Source organism: Staurois parvus, unplaced genomic scaffold, assembly GCF_062004578.1.
Source record: "Staurois parvus isolate SC_StPar_1 unplaced genomic scaffold, SC_StPar_1.0 ptg001058l, whole genome shotgun sequence".
Lineage (NCBI taxonomy): Eukaryota > Metazoa > Chordata > Amphibia > Anura > Ranidae > Staurois > Staurois parvus.
The window spans coordinates 1693842-1715357 of NW_028318854.1; the positions used below are offsets into that span (position 1 = coordinate 1693842).

Genomic DNA, 21516 nt, shown 5'->3' on the forward strand with positions numbered 1-21516 from the left:
TCATATGATTTTTGTTTAATAAGTACAGTTTTTGTCCAAAAATACAATACTGAATTTTTATTCTGTCATACAAGAATTTTTGTAACTTTATTAACCTCTTCATTTTCAATATGGAGATTAGCATGGAAAAAAAAAAGAAAAAAATGGCCGATCATTCGTCTGATATTTTCATTGTGTGGGGCTCCATAAAGCCAATACTGCAGTCTTCTTGGTTTGTAGTTCAAAACAGCAAGAAGAAGAATTCAAGCTCCACATCATTGTTCAATAATCAAGATACAATTTTATTCCAATAGATGTCAAAGGGACAATAAAAGGAGTCACCAATGCATTTTGGGTATCCCAAAATACTCCCATTTATCAGGGCTTGCCCAAATATTTCAGTCTTATGTTTCTTTATGCATGATATTACAATTCCTGGTAATGTCAAAAATTAGATACTGTATTATCAATGGACTAACAAATTTAACAAAGACCTTTCTTACGAAGCCTGCAGAGGAGGTAAAAAGCCTGGGCACAATTCAAATCACCGGCATATATATATAAAACCCAAAAACCTGCTTTGATAGTCTGATGTTTTAAAAAGGACTTTATGCTTTCTTTAAAAATAGCACAAAATAAAATCTAAAACTGCAAATGTATAAATATGCTCTGGTACTTTTAAAGCTAAACTCAAGACAGATATCAATATGTATTAAAAATTCTTGAAATATACTATATTGCCAAAAGTATTGGGCCAGCCCTCCAAATCATTGGATTCAGGTGTTCCAATCACCTCCATGGCCACAGGTGTATAAAATCAAGCACCTAGACAAGCAGACTGCTTCTACAAACATTTGTGAAAGAATGGGTCGCTCTCAGGAGCTCAGTGAATTCAAGTGTGGAACCGTGATAGGTTGCCACCTGTGCAATAAGTCCATCCGTGATATTTCCTTGTTACTAAATATTCCACGGTCAATTGTTAGTGGTATGATAACAAAGTGGAAGCAACTGGGAACAACAGCAACTCGGCCACGAAGTGGTAGGCCACATAAAATGACAGAACAGGGTCAGCAAATGCAAAAAAAAAGAGAAGCGCACGGTGTGCAGAAGTCGCCAACTGTCTGCAGAGTCAATAGCTAAAGATCTCCAAACCTCATGTGGCCTTCAGATTAGCACAAAAAGAGTGTGTAGAGAGCTTCATGGAATGAGTTTCAATGGCCAAGCAGCTGCATCCAAGTCTTCCATCACCAAGTGCAATGCAAAGAGTCGGATCCAGGGGTGTAAAGCACGCCGCCACTGGACTCTAGAGCAGTGGAGAAGTGTTCTCTGGAGTGATGAATCATGCTTCTCTGTCTGGCAATCTGATGGATGTGTCTGGGTTTGGCGGTTGCCAGAAGAACAGTACTTGCCTGACTGCATTGTGCCAAGTGTAAAATTTTGTGGAGGGAGGATTATGGAGTGGGGTTGCTTTTCAGGGGTTGGACTTGGCCCTTTAGTTCCAGTGAAGGGAACTCTTAAGGCGTCAGCATAACAAGACATGTTGGACAATTTCATGCTCCCAACTTTGTGGGAAGAGTTTGGAGATGGACCCTTCCTGTTCCAATATGACTGCACACCAGTGCACAAAGCAAGGTCCATAAAGACATGGATGAGCGAGTTTGGGGTGGAGGAACTTGAATGGCCTGCAGAGTCCTGACCTCAACACCTTTGGGATGAATTAGAGAGGAGACTGCGAGCCAGGCCTTCTCGTCCAACATCAGTGCCTGACCTCACAAATTTGCTTCTAAAAGAATGGTCAAACCTTCCCATAGACACCCTCCTAAACCTTGTGGACAGCCTTCCCAGAAGAGTTGAAGCTGTTATAGCTGCAAAGGGCGGGGCCAACTCAATATTGAACCCTACGGACTAAGACTGGGATGCCATTAAAGTTCATGTGCATGTAAAGGCAGGCCGACCAATACTTTTGGCAATATAGTGTATGTTTATTGTGTAACTACATGACTATGGCTGGATTTCAGCCTCTTTTCATGTTCTGCATGGCATCACACACACTGAGAGAAGAAAGAATAGCAGTAGGAGGTGTGCTGTGTGCATATGTGCTGACAATAGGAGATGGCAGAGTGAGCAGAAGGATGAGCTTATTAATCTTCTGCAGCTCCTTTACAGTCCAATGAAAGCCTAGAAGAGAGGTGACCTAGCTGTATTGCTTAAAGCTCAATTATCGTGGTGATATACAGTATTTTGCATATTTACATTGGGCCAGATTTGCCTAATGTAAGAATGCATATGTAATAGCTGAATAACTTCTGTGTGGTAAACAATATTCTAGCTGCTATGTCAAGTGGCTACCCTTGGATGAGGTTGAGAGAAGGGGTGGTATCCAATCAGAGAACTCTTTGCAGTTTTTTAAATGCAAGGTGTTCTTGGAATGGCCGTTCTGCCACTGTGGTTACTATGCAGAATGGCAGGTGCCCAGCACGATATGCACACGATCGTGGGCATCAATGTAGTAGCTTGGGCTACTACATTGATTTACAACTTACACATACGCATTATTTACATTGGACCAGAATATTAATATGGATTATATATAAATTATATAATCCCTGGAGTTCAGCTTTAGCTGTAGTAGAGAAAAGGTCACCAACCTGACTTTGCTGAGTAGCAGAGCTCTGTATATCTCAGGACTAGATGAAAAGGGAATACAACTAATTTGTCCGGTAAAGCAGCACCCGTATGTGTATTTCAGCTGTGTGTTTGCCTGGAGTTCAGCTTTAATATCAGGAGCTTCCATTTAGAAGATACCAGCACCAGCTCAATCCTATGCCATGTCTACCATAGCTGTGCTGCTGCAGACATCCATCCAGCCTTAGTGAGTAGTTGGGAGACACAAGTTCAGAGTCCGACTGACCATTATTCACTCTAACAAGCTCGGCACACAGCCTTTCTCCCTATTGTTTTCCAGGAATGGAAGGCAGAGGTGGCTCCAGCAGCCAAAACATGTAAATGTGGGTATGGGGCACTACATTTGTGGGTGGGTGGGTGGGGGTGTTAAAGGCTTTAAAGCATTGATGGTACCCGGTATTCTAAATAAGACATCTGTCCTTTACAAATTTTATTTTAATTTTGCATTAATTTTCACATATCAGCTCCAGTGGAATCACTGGCTGAAATACACTGTACTTGTAACCAAAGGAACCAGACGCAGCACCAACGCCACACAACTGCAGTGCATGACGCTGTTGGGGAAGGACAACTTTTTGTCCCCATCACTGAACATGAGATGACTGACACATGACTATCCTGAGGTCTCCATATTGTCCCCATCACTCATCATTCTGTGTTCTTGCTTCACCCTCTTAGTTGGACAAATAAAATGCTGTCAGCAACCCGCGTACGGTGGAATCCCAGCACTGACAGGTCCTTACTCTTGTGTAAGAAATGAATATACCGAACTCCAGGTCCATAGGACTTAAATATATGAGACACCTGAAACATAAAGAGATAATTATAGGATACTATCGTGAAATGTGGAAGGCACATCAAAAATTACTTCTGCGTGGGTTTTACAATAATAACTTTAAATATACACTCAGCAAAATGAACCAGAATTTACCTTAAAGTCTATGTCCATCCAAAACTTTTTTTTCATTTTCAGTAGAGTAGGAGACCCCAAACTATGGCCCATGGGCCACCTCTGGCTGGCTACAAGATTTTATTAGGCTCGCAGTAGATGTTCCGGTTTGTTTATTGTAATATAGAAACTGCTGCATGCACTGCCAACCAGCCATGACTCTCCCCCTGGTCCCCACTGGTGAACCCCGCCAAGTCATAGTTTGGTTGTCAGGACTGTGAATGTCCTAGCATCAAATGACATGTTACGTCACCCCCAGCATTTAAAGGAGGACCAGACTTCCTCCCACCAGATCTGCTCCATTTCCTGTACCCTGCTGGACACACATGGGTGTAAGGGGGACATTTCAGGGCACACATGGGTTTAAGGGGGGACTCTGCAGGGCACACATAGGTGTAAGGGGGACTCTGCAGGGCACACATGGGTTTAAGGGGGGACTCTGCAGGACACACATGGGTGTAAGGGGGGGCTCTGCAGGACACACATGGATGTAAAGGGGGACTCTGCAGGGCACACATGGGTGTAAGGGGGACTCTGCAGGGCACACATGGGTGTAAGGGGGACTCTGCAGGGCACACATGGGTGTAAGGGGGACTCTGCAGGGCACACATGGGTGTAAGGGGGACTCTGCAGGGCACACATGGGTGTAAGGGGGACTCTGCAGGGCACACATGGATGTAAGGGAGACATTGCAGGGCACACTTGGGTGTAAGGGGGGACTCTGCAGGGCACACATGGATGTAAGGGGGGACATTGCAGGGCACACATGGATGTAAGGGGGACTCTGCACGGCACACATGGATGTAAGGGGGACTCTGCAGGGCACACATGGATGTAAGGGGGGACTCTGCAGGGCACACATGGATGTAAGGGGGGACTCTGTTGGCACACATGGATGTAAGGGGGACTCTGCAGGGCACACACGGATGTAAGGGGGACTCTGCAGGGCACACATGGATGTAAGGAGGGACTCTGCTGGGCACACATGGATGTAAGGAGGGACTCTGCTGGGCACACATGGATGTAAGGGGGGACATTGCAGGGCACACATGGATGTAAGGGGGGACATTGCAGGGCACACATGGATGTAAGGGGGGACATTGCAGGGCACACATGGATGTAAGGGAAGGGGCTATTAGGCACTCTGGGATGTCTCTGGGTAAGTGTAGAATTGAAGTGCCTTTACCTAATATTCAAGTCCAAATATCGGTCTATTCCAAAAACAAATTATTTACAAAAGTTGCCCCATTTTGGGGGCTCTACTCTGCCCTGAGAGACTCTGGGCACAACGCAGTGTTTTGGAGCCCTGATGAAAGGGGTGGAGTACAGCCCCCGAAACGCATTGACTTTTGTGTAACAATTTCTTAATGGAATAAACCTATATTTGGACTAGAATATGGGGGGCTTCAGCTCTAGACTTACACATCTCCATCCCAATAACCCAAAGTGACCATATAAAACCTTTGGCATGTAAAAGCTGCTAACAAAACTATCATTCAATCAAACCTCAGAGTTCTATTGCTATCAACTCACTTTCCAAAGGAAATAAAACTGACCAAAAAAAGACAAAAGAGATTTTTCCTCACTTTCTGTCTAGTGAAACCATTGTCATTACTCTCTGTAAAGCTCCCCATTCATATTACAATTTTTGTACAATTAAGTTTAGATTTTCCAAACTATAAAATATGAGGACCTACCTAAACTATAGAATCGATCTGTACAATTAGATTGTAACCTGTTTTAGGAGCTCTATGGAGCACTGGATAGCAGTAATAACCTGCCAGGGGTTCAAATCCTTCACCACTCTATCTGAAAACTACAAAAAAAAGTTTTGGCTGAACATACACTTTGTTATCTTTGGCTACATAGCATTGGCCATAAAGGCCACAGTTTTTATGCCACATATGTGAATACACATCCCAAAATGTAAAACGGTCTCAAGTCTGCAAAGTGGAACTATACTCACCTCCCCTCCAGGGATGAAACATCCAAGAGCTTTCACACCAGTGTCAACGAATGTCCTGGTCTTCTTCTGGGTTCAGGACCTCCTGGCCTTTTCATTGGCCACACTGGGATGAAGTAACTCCCATGCATGCATGGGAGTTCATTCATTCCTGCAGATGCTGACATTTTACACTGGGCTTCTCAGAATCCTTTATTGCTTTACAGACATAGGGGTGTATATAATAAAATATTTGCAAAGCTGTTCCTCTATTGAAACTCCCCTGGTGAAGTCAGGTGATAGTGATGCAACGCGTCGGGTGTGGGTGGAGGCAGATTAAGGAAGTAAAAGGATTGAATTCCTATCCGTAAAGCGCATCGAATTTTTAACTGAATGTATGTATGATTTTAATAAATATTGAGTCTTTTACTAATCTACTACAATATATGAGGCGTACTTTCTTTTGGGTGAGGTTACTGGTATCCGGTGGAGCAGAGGATCTCTAATACTACCTTAAAAGTCCATTGCATGGGAGGAGGAGTGGACAGCCCCTAGTGGCTAAAGGAGATCATGATCTACTGTGGAGATGTCTCATTAAAAACATGCAGTTTATACATGCGTTGGAGGTGAAAGTTAATGCATGGAATTTACATTTATCACGGATTTGCATCTATGGTGTTAGATCGTGTGAAATATGGAAATATATGAACTTATACACAAATTTATTTGAAGCACTATTATTATATCTACATATATCTTTTTGTATTAATGAATGATATTTGCATCTATTTATTTATTCACTTCATTATTATGAGCACAGTGCATTGACTTTGGATGTTTGTTATGATGGACTGATGTTTCTTAGCAGCGCTACATCATTTTATCTATTTATTTTGTTTGCATTGTGGGAACACAATTAGTGTTAGCAGCAGCAATCGTGGAAATTGGCTATTATAGTTCTTATTTTATATATTATTTAGTAGGCGCAGAAGTTCATTTCACTTACAGGGTAGCTTTATTATAAGCCTGTAAGTGAGCTAGCGACGTTTACTACCGCTTTAACAGGTATGAAAATGTTTTTATAAATACACTCCATAGTATGTTTCTTCTGCAATATAAATCCTGCCTGGTCACACATTTAAAAAAATGTTAAGCCTCACCTTAATTATTTATTTTAGGTACTTACTGTACATAGTGCTGTTAATTTGCGCAGTGTTTTACATACATATATTGTACATTCACATCAGTCCCTAACCCTCAAGGGGAGTACAATCTAAGGTCCCTTACTTACATTCATACATACACATACTAGGGCCAATTTAGACAGGAGCCAATTAACCTACCAGCATGTCTTTGGAGTGTGGGAGGAAACTGGAGTACCTGGAGGAAACTCACACAGGCAGAATATGCAAACTCCAGGCAGGTGGTGCTGTGGTTGGGATTTGAACCAATGACCCTGGTACTGCCAGGCAGAAGTGCTAACCATTTAGCCACTGTGCTATGATCATATTTTGGAAATTATGTCTGCTGTAAAAGCCACCCCATTCAGTGGTCCACAATTCAGGACAGTTCAGTCAATCTAGGGACAGCAGGAAAATGCATTATGTGAAAGGAAGAGATTGCCATCTAAGACTTAGGGGCATATTTAATACAGCAAAAGCTGTACACTTCATTGCTCTTACCGTGTTCCACCCCTCAGGCTCCCCGCTCATGCTGTTTTCTGGAGTCAGGTCCAAATGAGAGAGCACTGTTGTCTTGTCCTCTGCTAGCAACTTGACATGCATCTCATACACGTGTTTGTGGAGCTTACTGTCCTCATACCTGTAGAGCAGACATAATGAGATACAAAATATATTACATTATTAAATATCCAATGGAGTGCACAGAACAGAACATTCCCACCAAGAAATGCCTAATTTATTACAGGTATTAATATAGTGCTGACAATTTACACAGCGCTTTACATTCTGTACATTCATATCCGCCCCTGTCCTGAAGGAGCTTACAATCTAATCCATGCATACATATGTATACTAGGGCCAATGTTTCTGGAGTGTGGGAGGACACCTAAGCATGCAAACTCTATAGGATAGTGTCCTGATCGTGATTTGAACAGAGGATGCTAGTGCTGCAAGACAGACATGCTAACCACTAAGCCACTCATTTCTACCACACTGATATAGTCTGTGGCACTAGCCAGAGGACACTAAGCTGTCCACATTAGTCCCTGCCACCAGAGAAGCTTCAGTCTAACAACCCCACCATCTGTACAAAGCAATGACAGGCTGACAATAGGTGCAGCTCCTTGCATGTATCGGCACATCCAGCGGTTACCTGCAGCTACGGACAGATGATCAGCCCTGGCTGCAACCTATCTGCATCCAGGGATGGTCATCTGTCCCTAGCCCCAAGATGTGCAAATACATAGAAGACAACAGCAGCAACTGTCAGCCTGTCATTGCATTTTACCGGCTGAGCGGCTGCAGCTGTTTTGAATCATCTCTGATTTCAGTTGCAAGAATCCACAGATTTAATGCTGTAGAAATCCACTGCCGAATGTAGCAAACTTGCTCATCAGAGTTGGACGCGGAGTTCCCCTTTTTTATTAGGAGTATGCCTCAATCCTTTATTCTCCTTCCCCCTCCCTTCAGGAGAGGCACAGTGACAGATGGTGGGCTGGTTATGGGTCAACAGCAGGTTAAGGCATCCTTAGTTCGGTGCCAAGCAGTCTGCGAAAGTGTAACCTTCCTCACCTAAGTCATGATAAGACCAGTGTTTCTCAGAGAATTGGGAAGCACTGACCCAAGAACCTGTGTAGGCTCACACATCATAAAACAGATAAGGCAGCTTCTCCCAGGAATTGAAAGAGATTGTAACCTCATAAAACCTAACAGTTAAAGGTGACAGAAGGAAATGAACATTCCTCAAGTCAGGTTTTCCCCTATGTTTCATGTCATGGATTATGACAGATGTTGGTTCTAATTCAGAGTTCGCCCGACTGACCCCTCCCTAAACAGCGATTGGTCAGTTACTCAGCGCCATTCCCCCAGCTAGGGGACTTTTAAAAACTCAGGTAACAAGCCTAAAGAGTTAAGCTAAAGAGATCTCCTAATTTTAACATCGTAACAGCAGAAGATCAAAGACCCTTCGCTCTGCAACTTGGATCTGCTTACCTTAAGGCTGAACATGGCAAGTAACTTAACCTTTTAACTTCTTCCTGTTATCTCTTTGCTGTGCTGGGCTGTTTCCTATTTTTTATATATAAATATATATCTAGTTAAATTTTTTTTGTAAATATTTTATTGCACCCGTTTGACTCTTTTAGTAATAAATCTTTCTTTCTGAAAGTGTTAAACTGTTTCTAAAGCGCTTAATTGCAATTTACGAATCCCTGCCTTTTGAAGAAACGCTACTGTGTTTGTTTAATCCTCTGCCCAATCGGCCTGCGGTGACCGTATTGGACAGGCGACTTTTCAACCATTACATATTGGGTAAAGAGAGTTTCCCCTTTCTCTGTACAAAAAGTGGTGGGGGCAGTGAAGGGTTAGTTGCGTAATTAACCCGACCCAGTAACAAGCGCATTCAGGCTGCCAGTGACTCGATTGCGTTCCATTAGCTGGACAATCGTTGTGCAGGGCGCAGCTGAGTGTGGCATTGTTACGCGCGTCACATCGCGGTTTTAGATCGGCCGGTCCTTCGAGCATGAGTTCGGTGAGAAGGTCTGGGGTCTGACGCCGCGGGCGTGACGTATTATTGTTGGTCGTGCGATTGTCGCATGTTGAGGGTGGCGATCGGGCAACCGTGACACTGGACACTTGCAGGCCATACATGGTTGGAATTCGGAGCGATTTTTCATTAGAAAATTGGAAACGTAGTTCGCTCGGTAATCCGATGATGCCATCATCGTATTTGAAAATCGGCTGACCAAGTCATAAAGTTCACCCCATATAACAACATGCAAAACTTCTGTTCCTTCCAGATCACGGCTCATGCGCATATTCTTTTCGGAAAAACAATCATACGATTTGACCATCATTGAGTCGAAAATAGCTCGTTTTTCACAAATTTTACAACATGCCCGATCACCAAAAAGGGGAGGAACCACAAAAATAGGCCAGTGCCATTGACCCATTAACAGAGCAAAAATCAGCCGATTATTCTTAGGTCCGAATTTCGGATGAAAAATCGATCGATTTTCGACTCATGTATGACCGGCTTCAGATAGTTGTCACAGATGCAAGTTTCCTCAGTGAAAGTTTTCCCCTCTATCCCTAATCTGATGACAACTCAGAATTTTGGATTTCTCATCACTTTCACCCCCAATGACAGCGGTCACCAGGACAAGAAGAGACAAATGAGGACACAGAATAACAGCCTGTAAGAGATCACCACTTTATCCAAAACGAAAAATGTTTCAATTTTAAGGTGACTATACACTATACAACCTGGATATATTTTCATTTTATTTAACTTGAGGGGGTAGATTTTACCTGAAGCCCGCATATTTGCCACCCTGTCAATTCCCTGACCTACCACTCTCTCTCCCAGCTTCTGAATGCACACAACTACATCAAACGGCGGCACCTTGTGGTTAAAAGAAGTATGAACGACTGGTACTGTAATTGATAGTGTCATGCACACGCTGAAGCTGGGAAACAGTACTAGTGGGCAGGCCTCTCAGTAAAATCAATCCATATATGCAGTAAAGCATGCTTGTTATACTCACTGTGGAACTTAAGGGGTTAATCCTCTGCATTGTGTAAAAAGGATGTTTAATCCTGTCTTCTCTGGTCCACCCCTTCTTCCACTGTCCCTGACTCATCTCCTGATAGAAGAGAGCCTTGGTGGCAAGCTGCACATGCTCAGTTTGGTGTGTATTATTAGAGAGCTTTTTTTTATTTCTTGAAAGGGTGCATGTGATTGGCACAGGGCCAATCAGTACTGTCCAGACAGAGGGTCAGGGGTCCTGCAGCCTCATAGCACAGCGAGAGGAGAATTAAAACTCCTCCTAAAAGATTTACCAGTGCTCAGCTGGACACTGATAGAAGTCACAAGACTGCTCTAACTGCTGATGAGAAAAGGAATTTAGCAGTTTATATTTACTAAAATAATCGCATTTCCATGTTCTGTGTACTGTGGGAGACCAGATATAGTGAATGCAGGCCGATGATCCCTGCAGGATGGATCGGATCTGCAGATTGGGGAGCATAATGAATTGGACTCCGATTCATTATGCTCAATCCACAGATCCGATCCATCCTGCGGGGATCGTCGGCTTGCTTTACAACTTACCTTTTCGTGGAGCGGGTCCGGTGTCGCCCGGTGCGGCGCGCACCCCCTGCACCTGCCTAGGGATGCCACTTGCTACACATAAGCACACTATACTTATGTATGAGCATCACACATTCCTGGCAGAATAAAAATGCAAGTATGGGCTGTATTTCACTTGCATGTATTTGGGAGTATGCACACACAAGTAAAAACATTCTTCTAGCTTTACTTTAATGAAGGAAGTGTGGCATATGCACATGTTTGTGCATAAGTGTGCGTATACATGCAAGAATACTGAGCGACAACTCAGATTTCCAAATTTTTTTTACCAATCTATACACAGGCTATGTTTATGCACCTATGTGTACAGGCATATTGAAAACAATGGTGTGTATTTATATCAGTAAAAAGAAAATGCAGTGTGCAAGATGCCTCAAGCAATTAATACATAAACAAAAAAAACCCCACATAAACAAGCAAACAAAAAACATAAAACAAAAACACAAAAAAAACATAAACAATACATTTAATATGCTTAAAACATACATTGTGGGTATGTTTTATGATGTTTATATCCCTCTAATACACTGACCAGTCCAAGATGTAGATATCAGGTTGGTAGGAGTCCAGCAGTTCAGGCCAGAGACCTTCAGACAGCAGATCTACCATCTGTTCCTTCACACACCAACTGCAGACATCGGTCACATGTCAGTGAAAACAGAAGTTGATTTACTCACATTGCTGTTTATTTCTTCATTTACATTTAATGATCTTTACTAAAGCTATACTAGGATTGAATCTGAGCTATTTTGTGCCACTGAAGGATTTAACCACTTGCTAACAGCACCTCATTAGGCTAAAGCTACAGAAGAGATTCTCATTAGCGCCACAAAAAAAAAAAAAAAGAAAATGGCCATGAAAGAATGGAGGCTGTCATTGATGACCTCCATCTGAAAATGCTAGTTCCTTGGCTGTTTTCTGCTTTCAGCACTCTATGAACCACTGACCTGGAACAAATCTACAGAACAGGAAAGTCAAAAGTTCTTATCGTATATTTGTTCAGGGACAGTGATTCAGTAAGAGGGTCAACATGCCAGCCAAGAAAGAAAATATTACAAATGACTACTACTATTACTACTACTACCACTATTATTATTAACAATAATTTCTAATTCATATTATTATTAATATTATTATTATTATTATTATTATTATTATTATTATTAATAATAATATAATAATAGTAATTATAATAATAATTATTATTATTCATATAATAATAGTAATTATTATTACATTAATAATAATTATTATTATAATACTTTCTAATCCCTATTATCATTATTATTATTCATATAATAATAGTAATTATTATTATTATTATTATTATTACAATAATAATAATATAGTAATAATAATCATTATATTAATTTCTAATCCCTATTATCATTATTAGTATTATTATTAATAAACAAATAATAATAATAATAAATAAATAAATAAATAATTTGCTTATGCTGCAGTACCACTTTTTGACCACGAGGTGACAGTGATGCTGGAATGTTCACATGAACACTACAAATAATGTGATGCAGGATCTGACAGCTAAAGCTATCCAAGAATGAAAACATCTCCTAGACAAGAAAAAATACAGTGTTTCAACATTATTTTCATCATGAATTTTTATATATATATAAAAAAAGTCACATCTTCAGAAGGTGCAGGCTCTTGAGCATATGAAAATTTTGAGCATGCTGGTAAATAATTTGACTTATAGACAGGGGCGGACTGACCATTTGGAAACTCGGGCACTGCCGGAGGGCCCGGGGTCAGTAGGGGGCCCCATGAGATGCCCGTGGTACCTTCTTCATAGGCTTTTTTGAGTTTGGGCAAGGACACAGGGGCCCCATGAGTTGTCAGTCCGCCCCTGCTTATAGATCAGATTTCAGTTGCCAATATTGGCAGTATCTTTAATTGCCTATTACCCATACTGACCTGTAGACAGGTAGATAACAAACGACCACCCCGGGTGGGACTTTGCTCCTGTCTACCGGAATCTCCTCTGTACTTATCTGCCAGCCGGTAAAATCTCCTAAAGGTACATATATGTAGAGAGAGAAATCAGAAAGATGCTCAGTCTTTTATTAAAATGGACATGAGTCATGAGAAAAATACATGATCTGACATTGCCGACCTCTCCTGAAAATGCTAGCTGTCAGCCTATCCTGGTCCTCTGGCTTCAATACATTCTGAGGCATTGACGTAGAACAAAGAAAACCTTTTTATCTGCATGTGTGTTTGTGTCAGTGACTCAGAAAGTAGTCTAAGCATCAGGCTCAACACGACAGCCAGGCCATTAGCATTTTCAAAAATAAGATCAGCAATGGGAGCTTTTGTATTTCAACAGTGTGCAGTCCTTTATAGAGTAGGCAGGTGTCTCCTCATGTCCCCCAAATTGTAAGCTCTTGTGGTCATAGCCCTGTTCTTCATTGTTTCATATCCTGTTAATTCTTGTTTGTCTATTATATGATTACCCCACATTGTGAAACATAATGCATCTATGGAAATACAAAGTACAGACACACCCTCAATAAAAAAGGATTGTTCCCTTTTATATACTGGTAAAGGATTGACCATCCTTAAAGGGTAAGTGAAGCTACAGAACAGAAGCAGGTGAGTATACTTACCCTCAGCCAGCCATGAGCCCACTTCACTGCGATCACCATTATGTGACCAGCTCAGCCTTCCTTATAATCATCCCAGATGGGCCCTGAACCTCCCATACATTTGCCTTGCAGACTCTGCTTATTCCAATGGAAAGTTGATACACTGCCAATATGTAGGAATGCTGGAGCTGTCATGTGCTGCCCTAGGCAACACTAAAAGCGGGCACCCCCACCCAGGGGCGTCCCTAGAGTTGGTGTCACCCGGTGCGATAACACTTGGTGACACCCCCTCCGACGATCCCTACAGAATGGATTGGATCTGCAGATTGAGCATAATGGATCGGACTCCAATCCAGTATGCTCCCCAATCCGCAGATCCGATCCATCCTTTGAGGATCATCGGCATGCAACCTATACGGGGTGACACCGGACCCACTTCACAAAAATGTAAGTTGTAAAGAAAGCCGACAATCCCCGCAGGATGGATCGGATCCATCCTGTGGGGATCGTCGGCTTGCATTACAACTTACTTTTTCATAGAGTAGTCCAGTGTCACCCCATGCAGTAGGTGTCCCCCTGTGCGGCGCGCACCCCCCCACCTGCCTCGGGACACCATTGACCCCACCCCATCAGAAAACTCCACCCCCCCACCTGCCCCCCTGCCGCCACCATCACAGCCCACCGCTGCCACCACTGAACAATACATATGACCAGGGGCGGACTGACCATTTGGAAACTCGGGCACTGCCCGAGAGCCCGGGGTTAGTAGAGGGCCCCATGAGATGCCCTTGGTATCTTTTTCATAGGCTTTTTTGAGTTTGGGCAAGGACACAGGGGCCCCATGATCCCCTTTTGCCCGGGGGCCCCATGAGTTGTCAGTCCGCCCCTGCATATGACAGAAGCAGCCAGCCATCCCTGCACCCTCCAGCAGCACCCAGCCTCCTCCAGACATCATGGCAGAGCTGACCAGGTCCCCATTCCTGCCACTTATGTCCCTTCTTTCAGGGGGCAGTGCCCTAGTCTAACGCCTCTTGTTTCCTCATGGTAAATACGCCGCTGGTCACATGGGTGGAGAAAACTTGCTAAAGCATAATAATGTAAGTATTAGTCCTTACCCCTTCCTCTACCCACTAGATTTAAAGAGAATTTAACCTTTACAGTGTGGGGGTCCCCACTGCAGGGGTATTTTTTTCCAGGTTTACAACATGATGGAAAGAAAGATAAAGATACGGTTTTGTCCAAAGTCAAACTTAAGGTGTCCATACTCTAGAAAATCGTTTAAAATCTTTTGGACAGTTAGTTCGTTTTTTGTCCAGCTAATGGGCAGAAATTGAAAATCAGTAGTGACATTTTTGAACCAAAAAAAAAAATCGAAATTTGGAAAACCTCTACTGAATGGACGATAAGTTGAAAGATTCAACTGTGTTTCTTGCCCATTAAAAATCAAACTGTTTGTACGGGACATATGTGACCCAGAAGCAAAAAGACGAACAAAAAACTGATTCATTTATGGCCATTAAACGATTTATTGTTTCAAAATCGGTCATTACATGGCGGTAATATCGTTGCTCCCACGACCATGTGCTCGTTTTTCTGAAAACACATTGGAACAATTTTTCGACTAGTGTATGGCTAGCATTAGAAATTAGTAAATTATTCAAAAATTTCCCCATCCTGTCTATCAAATGATTTTAGACACCTGTGCGTGATATCTACTGATTTCATTTTTGCTTTAAATTCTTTTTTTTTTCATAGTTTAAAAAAAATTCTGTTCTTTTCTAAAGCGGTCATTTCAAACCTAAGTAATTCACTACAGCACCTTCATAACTTCAGACTCTCCAACCTCACTGAGCACTGTGAGGGAGCAGACTGATAGGAATACATGAATGAAGGCGTGGGAATTATTGGGTAGGTTTGCCACTCTTTCAGGTACAATATCTTGGCTAACATATACACTGCTCAAAAAAATTAAAGGAACACTTTGAAAACACATCAGGGGGGGAAAATATCATGTTGGATATCTATACTGACATGGACGGGGTAATGTGTTAGGTATGTAAGGATGCCCCATCGTTTGATGGAAATGAAAATTAACAACCTACAGAGGACTGAATTCAGACACCCCGAAAATCAAAGTGAATAAATGATGCAGCAGACCCATCCATTTTGCTGAAATTTCATTGCAGCAACTCAAAATGGTACTCAGTAGTTTGTATGGCCCCCATGTGCTTGTATGCATGCCTCACAATGTCGGGGCATGCTCCTAATGACACAACGGATGATTTCCTGGGGTATTTCCTCCCAGATCTGGACCAGGGCATCACCGAGCTCCTGGACAGTCTGAGGTGCAACCTGGCAGCCTCGGATGGACCGAAACATGATATCCCAGAGGTGTTCTATTAGATTTAGGTCAGGCGAGCGTGGGGGCCATTCAATGGTATCAATTCTTTCATCCTGCACCAGGAGGAACCCAGGACCCATTGCACCAGCATAGGGTTTGACAATGGGTCCTAGGATTTCATCCCGTTACCTAATGGCAGTCAGAGTGCCATTGTCTAGCCTGTAGAGGTCTGTGAGTCCCTCCATGGATATGCCTCCCCAGACCATCACTGACCCACCACCAAAACGGTCATACTGAACGATGTTACAGGCAGCATAACATTCTCCACGGCTTCTCAAGACCCTTTCACATCTGTCACATTTGCTCAGGATGAACCTGTTCTCATCTGTGAAAAGCACAGGGCCCCAGTGGCGGACCTGCCAATTCTAGTGTTCCAATCGAGCTCTATAGTGCCGGGCAGTGAGCACAGGGCCCACTAGAGGATGTTGGGCCCTCAGGCCACCCTCATGAAGTCTGTTTCTGATTGTTTGGTCAGAGACATTCACACCAGTGTCCTGCTGGAGGTCATTTTGTAGGGCTCTGGCAGTGCTCATCCTTTTTCTTCTTGCACAAAGGAGCAGATACTGGTCCTGCTGATGAGTTGAGGACCTTCTATGGCCCTGTCCAGCTCTCCTAGAGTAACTGCCTGTCTCCTGGATTCTCCTCCATGCTCTTGAGACTGTGCTGGGAGACACAGCAAACCTTCTGGCAATGGCAAGTATTGATGTGCCATCCTGGAGGAGTTGGACTACCTGTGCAACCTCTGTAGGGTCCAGGTATCGCCTCATGCTACCAGTAGTGACACTGACCATGGCCAAATGCAAAACTAGTGAAAAACAGTCAGAAAAGATGAGTAAGGAAAAAATGTCAGAGTCCTCCATCTGTAAAACCATTCCTGTTTTGGGGTCGTCTCATTGTTGCCCATCTAGTGCGCCTGTTGTTAATTTCATTAACACCAAAGCAGCTGAAACTGATTAATAACCCCCTCTGCTACCTAGCAGACCAGATCAATATCCCAGGAGTTTCATTGACTTGATGCTCTGCTCTGATTAAAAAGTGTTCCTTTAATTTTTTAGAGCAGTGTATATTTTTAGTAACTTTTGTTTAAAGCAATAATACAACAGAATGCAAAAGATTTTGTGTTAGACCCTTCCTGCCTCTTCTTCTGTGCAGAAATTAGAATATTAACACTTGACAAATGCTTGTTTTTAAAAAAGAATGGCAGTATCCACATATCCCATTTTTTTGTTGATGTAATTATAAATGGCAGTTAGGGAAAACCTTGCCTTGATTTTAGTACTCTCTGGAATCCCTATTGGTTTACTCAGACAAGGGCAGTGAACACATGTTCCCAGTTATAAGGAGTTCAAAACCCCCTTTTACTACTTCCAGGGCTTTTTTTCTTCAGGGGAACAAAGAGGAATGCAGTTCCAGTACTGAACGTAGGTATGTATTTGCAAAGGGTGCTTGGGTGTGCTGGAGGGTATATCGATACTGGCTGCAGGGGGATCTATTGTTGCTAGAGGGGATCTTTTTTGTGGTGGGGCTCTATTGTTGCTGTTGGTGGATCTATTGTTGCTGGGGATGGGCCTTATTTTGCTGGAGGGGGGGTCAATCTTTGCAGGGAGGAATTTACTGTTGCGGGAGGGGTCTCTTGTTGCTAGCTGCTGGAGGGTCTATTGATGCTGGCTGCTGGGAGTATATTGCTGTTGGGATGGATCTATTGTTACTTGGGGCTCTATTGTTGCTGGGGAGGTCTACTGCTGCTAGCTCTAGGGCAGTGATTCTCAACCTGTGGGTCGCAACCCCGTTGGGGGTTGAACGACCCTTTCACAGGGGTCGCCTAAGACCATTGGAAAACACATATTTCCGATGGTCTTAGGAGCCGAAACACCACTCCTCTATCCGTCTCCAGGCTGGTCCACCCGCATGCAGATCCGCCCACATACGAGTACCCGGCGTGATGACATCATCGCGCCAACCCCATCACATACACCCCGTAGAGGTGTATGTGACAGGGTTGGCACCACAATGTACTTATGTGGACCAGTCACACATGTGTAAAGAGCAGCTACTGTGTAGAAAGCAGCTACTCTGTTAAAAGCAGCTACTGTGTTGAAAGCAGCAGTATTGGAGGCAAAACGACACTTCATGAATTATAATTACTGGGTAAATGTAAAATCATGTACTGTAAAATCATCAACTACTGCAAAAAAAATATCTGTACCATGGGAACTTAATTTGGATGCTGATTGGTCTTTTTATATTCATCTGTGGTTGAATACAAAATTTTATGTATTTGTAATTAGAAATAAATCTTTCACAATATATAATTACATATTGTTTTTATGATTAATCACTATGCTTTAATTATGTTCAATTTGTAACAATGAAAACACATTTTTCATATCAGATATTTATATAACGATTCCTAATAGTAGCAAAATTACAGTTATGAAGTAGCAATGAAAATAATGTTATGGTTGGGGGTCACCACAACATGAGGAACTGTATTCAAGGGTCACGGCATTAGGAAGTTTGAGAACCACTGCTCTAGGTATCTATTTTACTGCCATTCTTGATATCATTAACAAATTCCATACAAATTACTTAGCACCACAAAATGATACTTGGTTCTGTATTCTCTAAAAGGGGCAATACTGGGAGATGGGTAGAGGGTGAAACCAAGGAACAGTGCTCGGAGGTGAGTAGGGGGTGGGGACATGGGGGGATTCGGAAGGGGAGAGTTCCTGCACCTATTCTCTGAGAAAAAAAGCCCTGACTACTTCACATACATTGGGGTGAGTGATTGTGAATGTATGGAGGGGCACTGAATGATCAGAAAAAATTTACAGATAGCCCCTATCCCTGGGCTTCATTTGCAGTAATTGTTGCTATCACTCCAAGAATGGTCTTCTAGACAAAACATGAATCTTTGTTCAGGTTCACAGATTTGTATTGCTTTTAATCGATGGTGATGCATTATCTTTTTTCATTTAATCATGGTGACATATTATTATAACTACAGCTACAATTAATTATTTTTTATTGTAAAATAGTTTATATTAGACCCACCCCCACACAGAAAAGGGTTTTTTCAAATACCAATGAAAAAGGTAGTTATTGTAGGAGATTTTTTTCTTTGGGTTTTACAGGCATTGTGTAAAGTGGTAGTAAACTCTTTTTTTATACTTAAGCTAATAATAAAGCATACCTGTAGGTAAAATGAATATCTCCTAAACGTGCGCCGTTTAGGAGATATTCGTTGTTTATGAGAACCGGCGCATTCGCTTTGAAGGAACGGCATACCCGTGCCTCTGGAGCAGTGACAGAGCGCCGCTGGAGAGCTTTGTTTAACGCAAGTCCTTCATAATGTGCTAGTATGCGATGCATACTAAGGGCTCATGTACACGGGGCGTTTGGAAAACGCTTCTGAACGATGGAAACTGACTGCTGGAAAACGTAAGTTAAAAAACATCAGTTTAGCTGTGTTTGCGTTTAGAAGCGTTTTTAAAAGATAACCTCAGGAGACCTTCCAAAATGCCCAGAATGCACTGAAAAATAGTAAATAAGTAACTATTTCAGACATGTTGAGAGGTATAGAGAGAGCAGACGCAGAGAGAGCAGTATGTGTTGAGATGACCTGTCTTTTCGGGTTGTATTCACTATGGATCCCATCATGAGCATAATGCGGCACGTTCTGCCATTTTTTCCTTCACGCGAAACCTGGAACTGACTGCGCTGGTGTGCCGGGTCCATTTGAATACATGGAAAATGCTTTGCATGCATTTCTGATGATGAAAAAAGGCTCTGGACAGCATCTGGGACATGGAACAGTTAAAAAACGCTTCTAAATGCAAACGCGGTTAACCGCGTTTACAAGCGGTTGGCTTTTTAAACGCTGGTCAAATCTACTCATGAACTCAAGTTGGTGTGTTCAAAAAAATGACTGTAAACTCAACTGCCTGTAAACGACTGTAAACAACTGTGTACATGGACACATAGGAAAACATTAGGGAGAGTTCAGGGGCTGCTGAAACAGCTCCTGAACGTCAGTTTAGCAGCTGCAGTGTACATGAGCCCTAACACATTATGACATTACCTTGCAGCGGATTTTTTTCTTTTTTTCAAGCTGTGGTTTACTACCACTTTAAGCCTTTCTTATTGAAGGAATCTGCTAGTATTCTGAGATGTTTACCTCTTCAGGGTAAGGGAATTTGCGGTGGTGTCTGACGGCCCAGCTGTTTCTGATGGTTCATTTGGTGTGTTGGGGTGGAAACCAGGGCCCGGATTGACAACTCATGGGGCCCCGGGCAATAGGGGATCATGGGGCCCCTGTGTCCTTGCCCAAACTCAAAAAAGCCTATTAAAAAGGTACCAGGGGCATCTCATGGGGCCCCCTACTGACCCCGGGCCCTCGGGCAGTGCCCGAGTTTCTAAATGGTCAGTCCACCCCTGGTGGAAGCTGATGTAGGAGGTTATCTCCTTGGATTTTTAAGGCAGTGTTTATGATTGTATTGATACCAATGAAAGACAATCCCAAGTATCAGCTTACTTCTATGAAGCTTAATTAGGTTGCACACGATACCATGTGGTGGACACCGTAGCACTGCATGGAACTTTTGAAGGGCCTTTCACAAGTCTGGGTTTTTTTGGTTTGGCATCTCATAAGCAAAGGTCCAAAGAACCAATGGCAGGAAAGTACAATAGGAAAGGGAATAGAACCCAACTGGAGGAAATGATGAAAGGAAGGAGATGATATAAGGCAGTGGTCGGCAAGCCGCGGCTCGCGAGCCACATGCGGCTCTTTACACACATTAATGCGGTTCTTCTGTGTGCCGGGCGCCCGCTCCCCTCCCTCCTCTCGGGCGGCCGCCCCAAAAGTCAGGACTCTGCAGCTAGCCCAGCAATGGGCAAACTACGGCCCGCATACGGCCCGGCGGACCTTTTAATCCGGCCCACGGAGCGTGGCAAACATTGGCTGTCAGGATGTAGGCGGGGCAGCGTGACGAACTCCTCTCCTCTCACAGTCCGCCCTGAAGACCGGAACGGCGCGGGAACACGGCGAGAGGAACGCGCGGAGCAAAGGTAAGTGAATTGACACAATATGGGGAATGAATTACTATATGGGGGATGAATTACTATATGGGGGATGAATTACTATGGGAGATTAATTACTATGGGGGATGAATTACTATGGGGGATGAATTACTATATGGGGGATGAATTACTATATGGGGGATTAATTACTATGGGGGATGAATTACTATATGGGGGATGAATTACTATATGGGGGATGAATTACTATATGGGGGATGACTTACTATGGGGGATGAATTACTATGGGGGATGAATTACTATATGGGGGATGAATTACTATAGGGGGGATGAATTACTATAGGGGGGATGAATTACTATGGGGGATGAATTACTATATGGGGGATGAATTACTATATGGGGGATGTATTTTCAGTTTTAAAAATGTGGCTCTCAAAATAAATTTCAATCGGGGTTTTGGCAGATTTGGCTCAGTTGAAAAAAAAGGTTGCCCACCACTGATATAAGGGATAAATATATAGATTCGCCCAACTGACATGGTATGCTAGAAGGCTTGCAACATTTCAATTTAAGTGCCCAGGGGTGG

General features: G+C 42.9%; 1 protein-coding gene across 1 annotated transcript in view; it reads right to left on the reverse strand.

Moving 5' to 3' along the window:
- Positions 1-21516, reverse strand: part of LOC149440717 (uncharacterized) — a 30399-nt gene continuing 8883 nt past the window's right edge. The window contains exons 3-6 of the mRNA XM_089658229.1: positions 12822-12918; positions 11419-11514; positions 7238-7376; positions 1-3468 (exon numbers count right to left, since the gene is read on the reverse strand). Of these exons, the coding sequence (XP_089514355.1) occupies positions 3331-3468; positions 7238-7376; positions 11419-11514; positions 12822-12918 (470 nt within the window). The 3' untranslated portion in view covers positions 1-3330. The remainder of the gene's footprint in view (positions 3469-7237; positions 7377-11418; positions 11515-12821; positions 12919-21516) is intronic.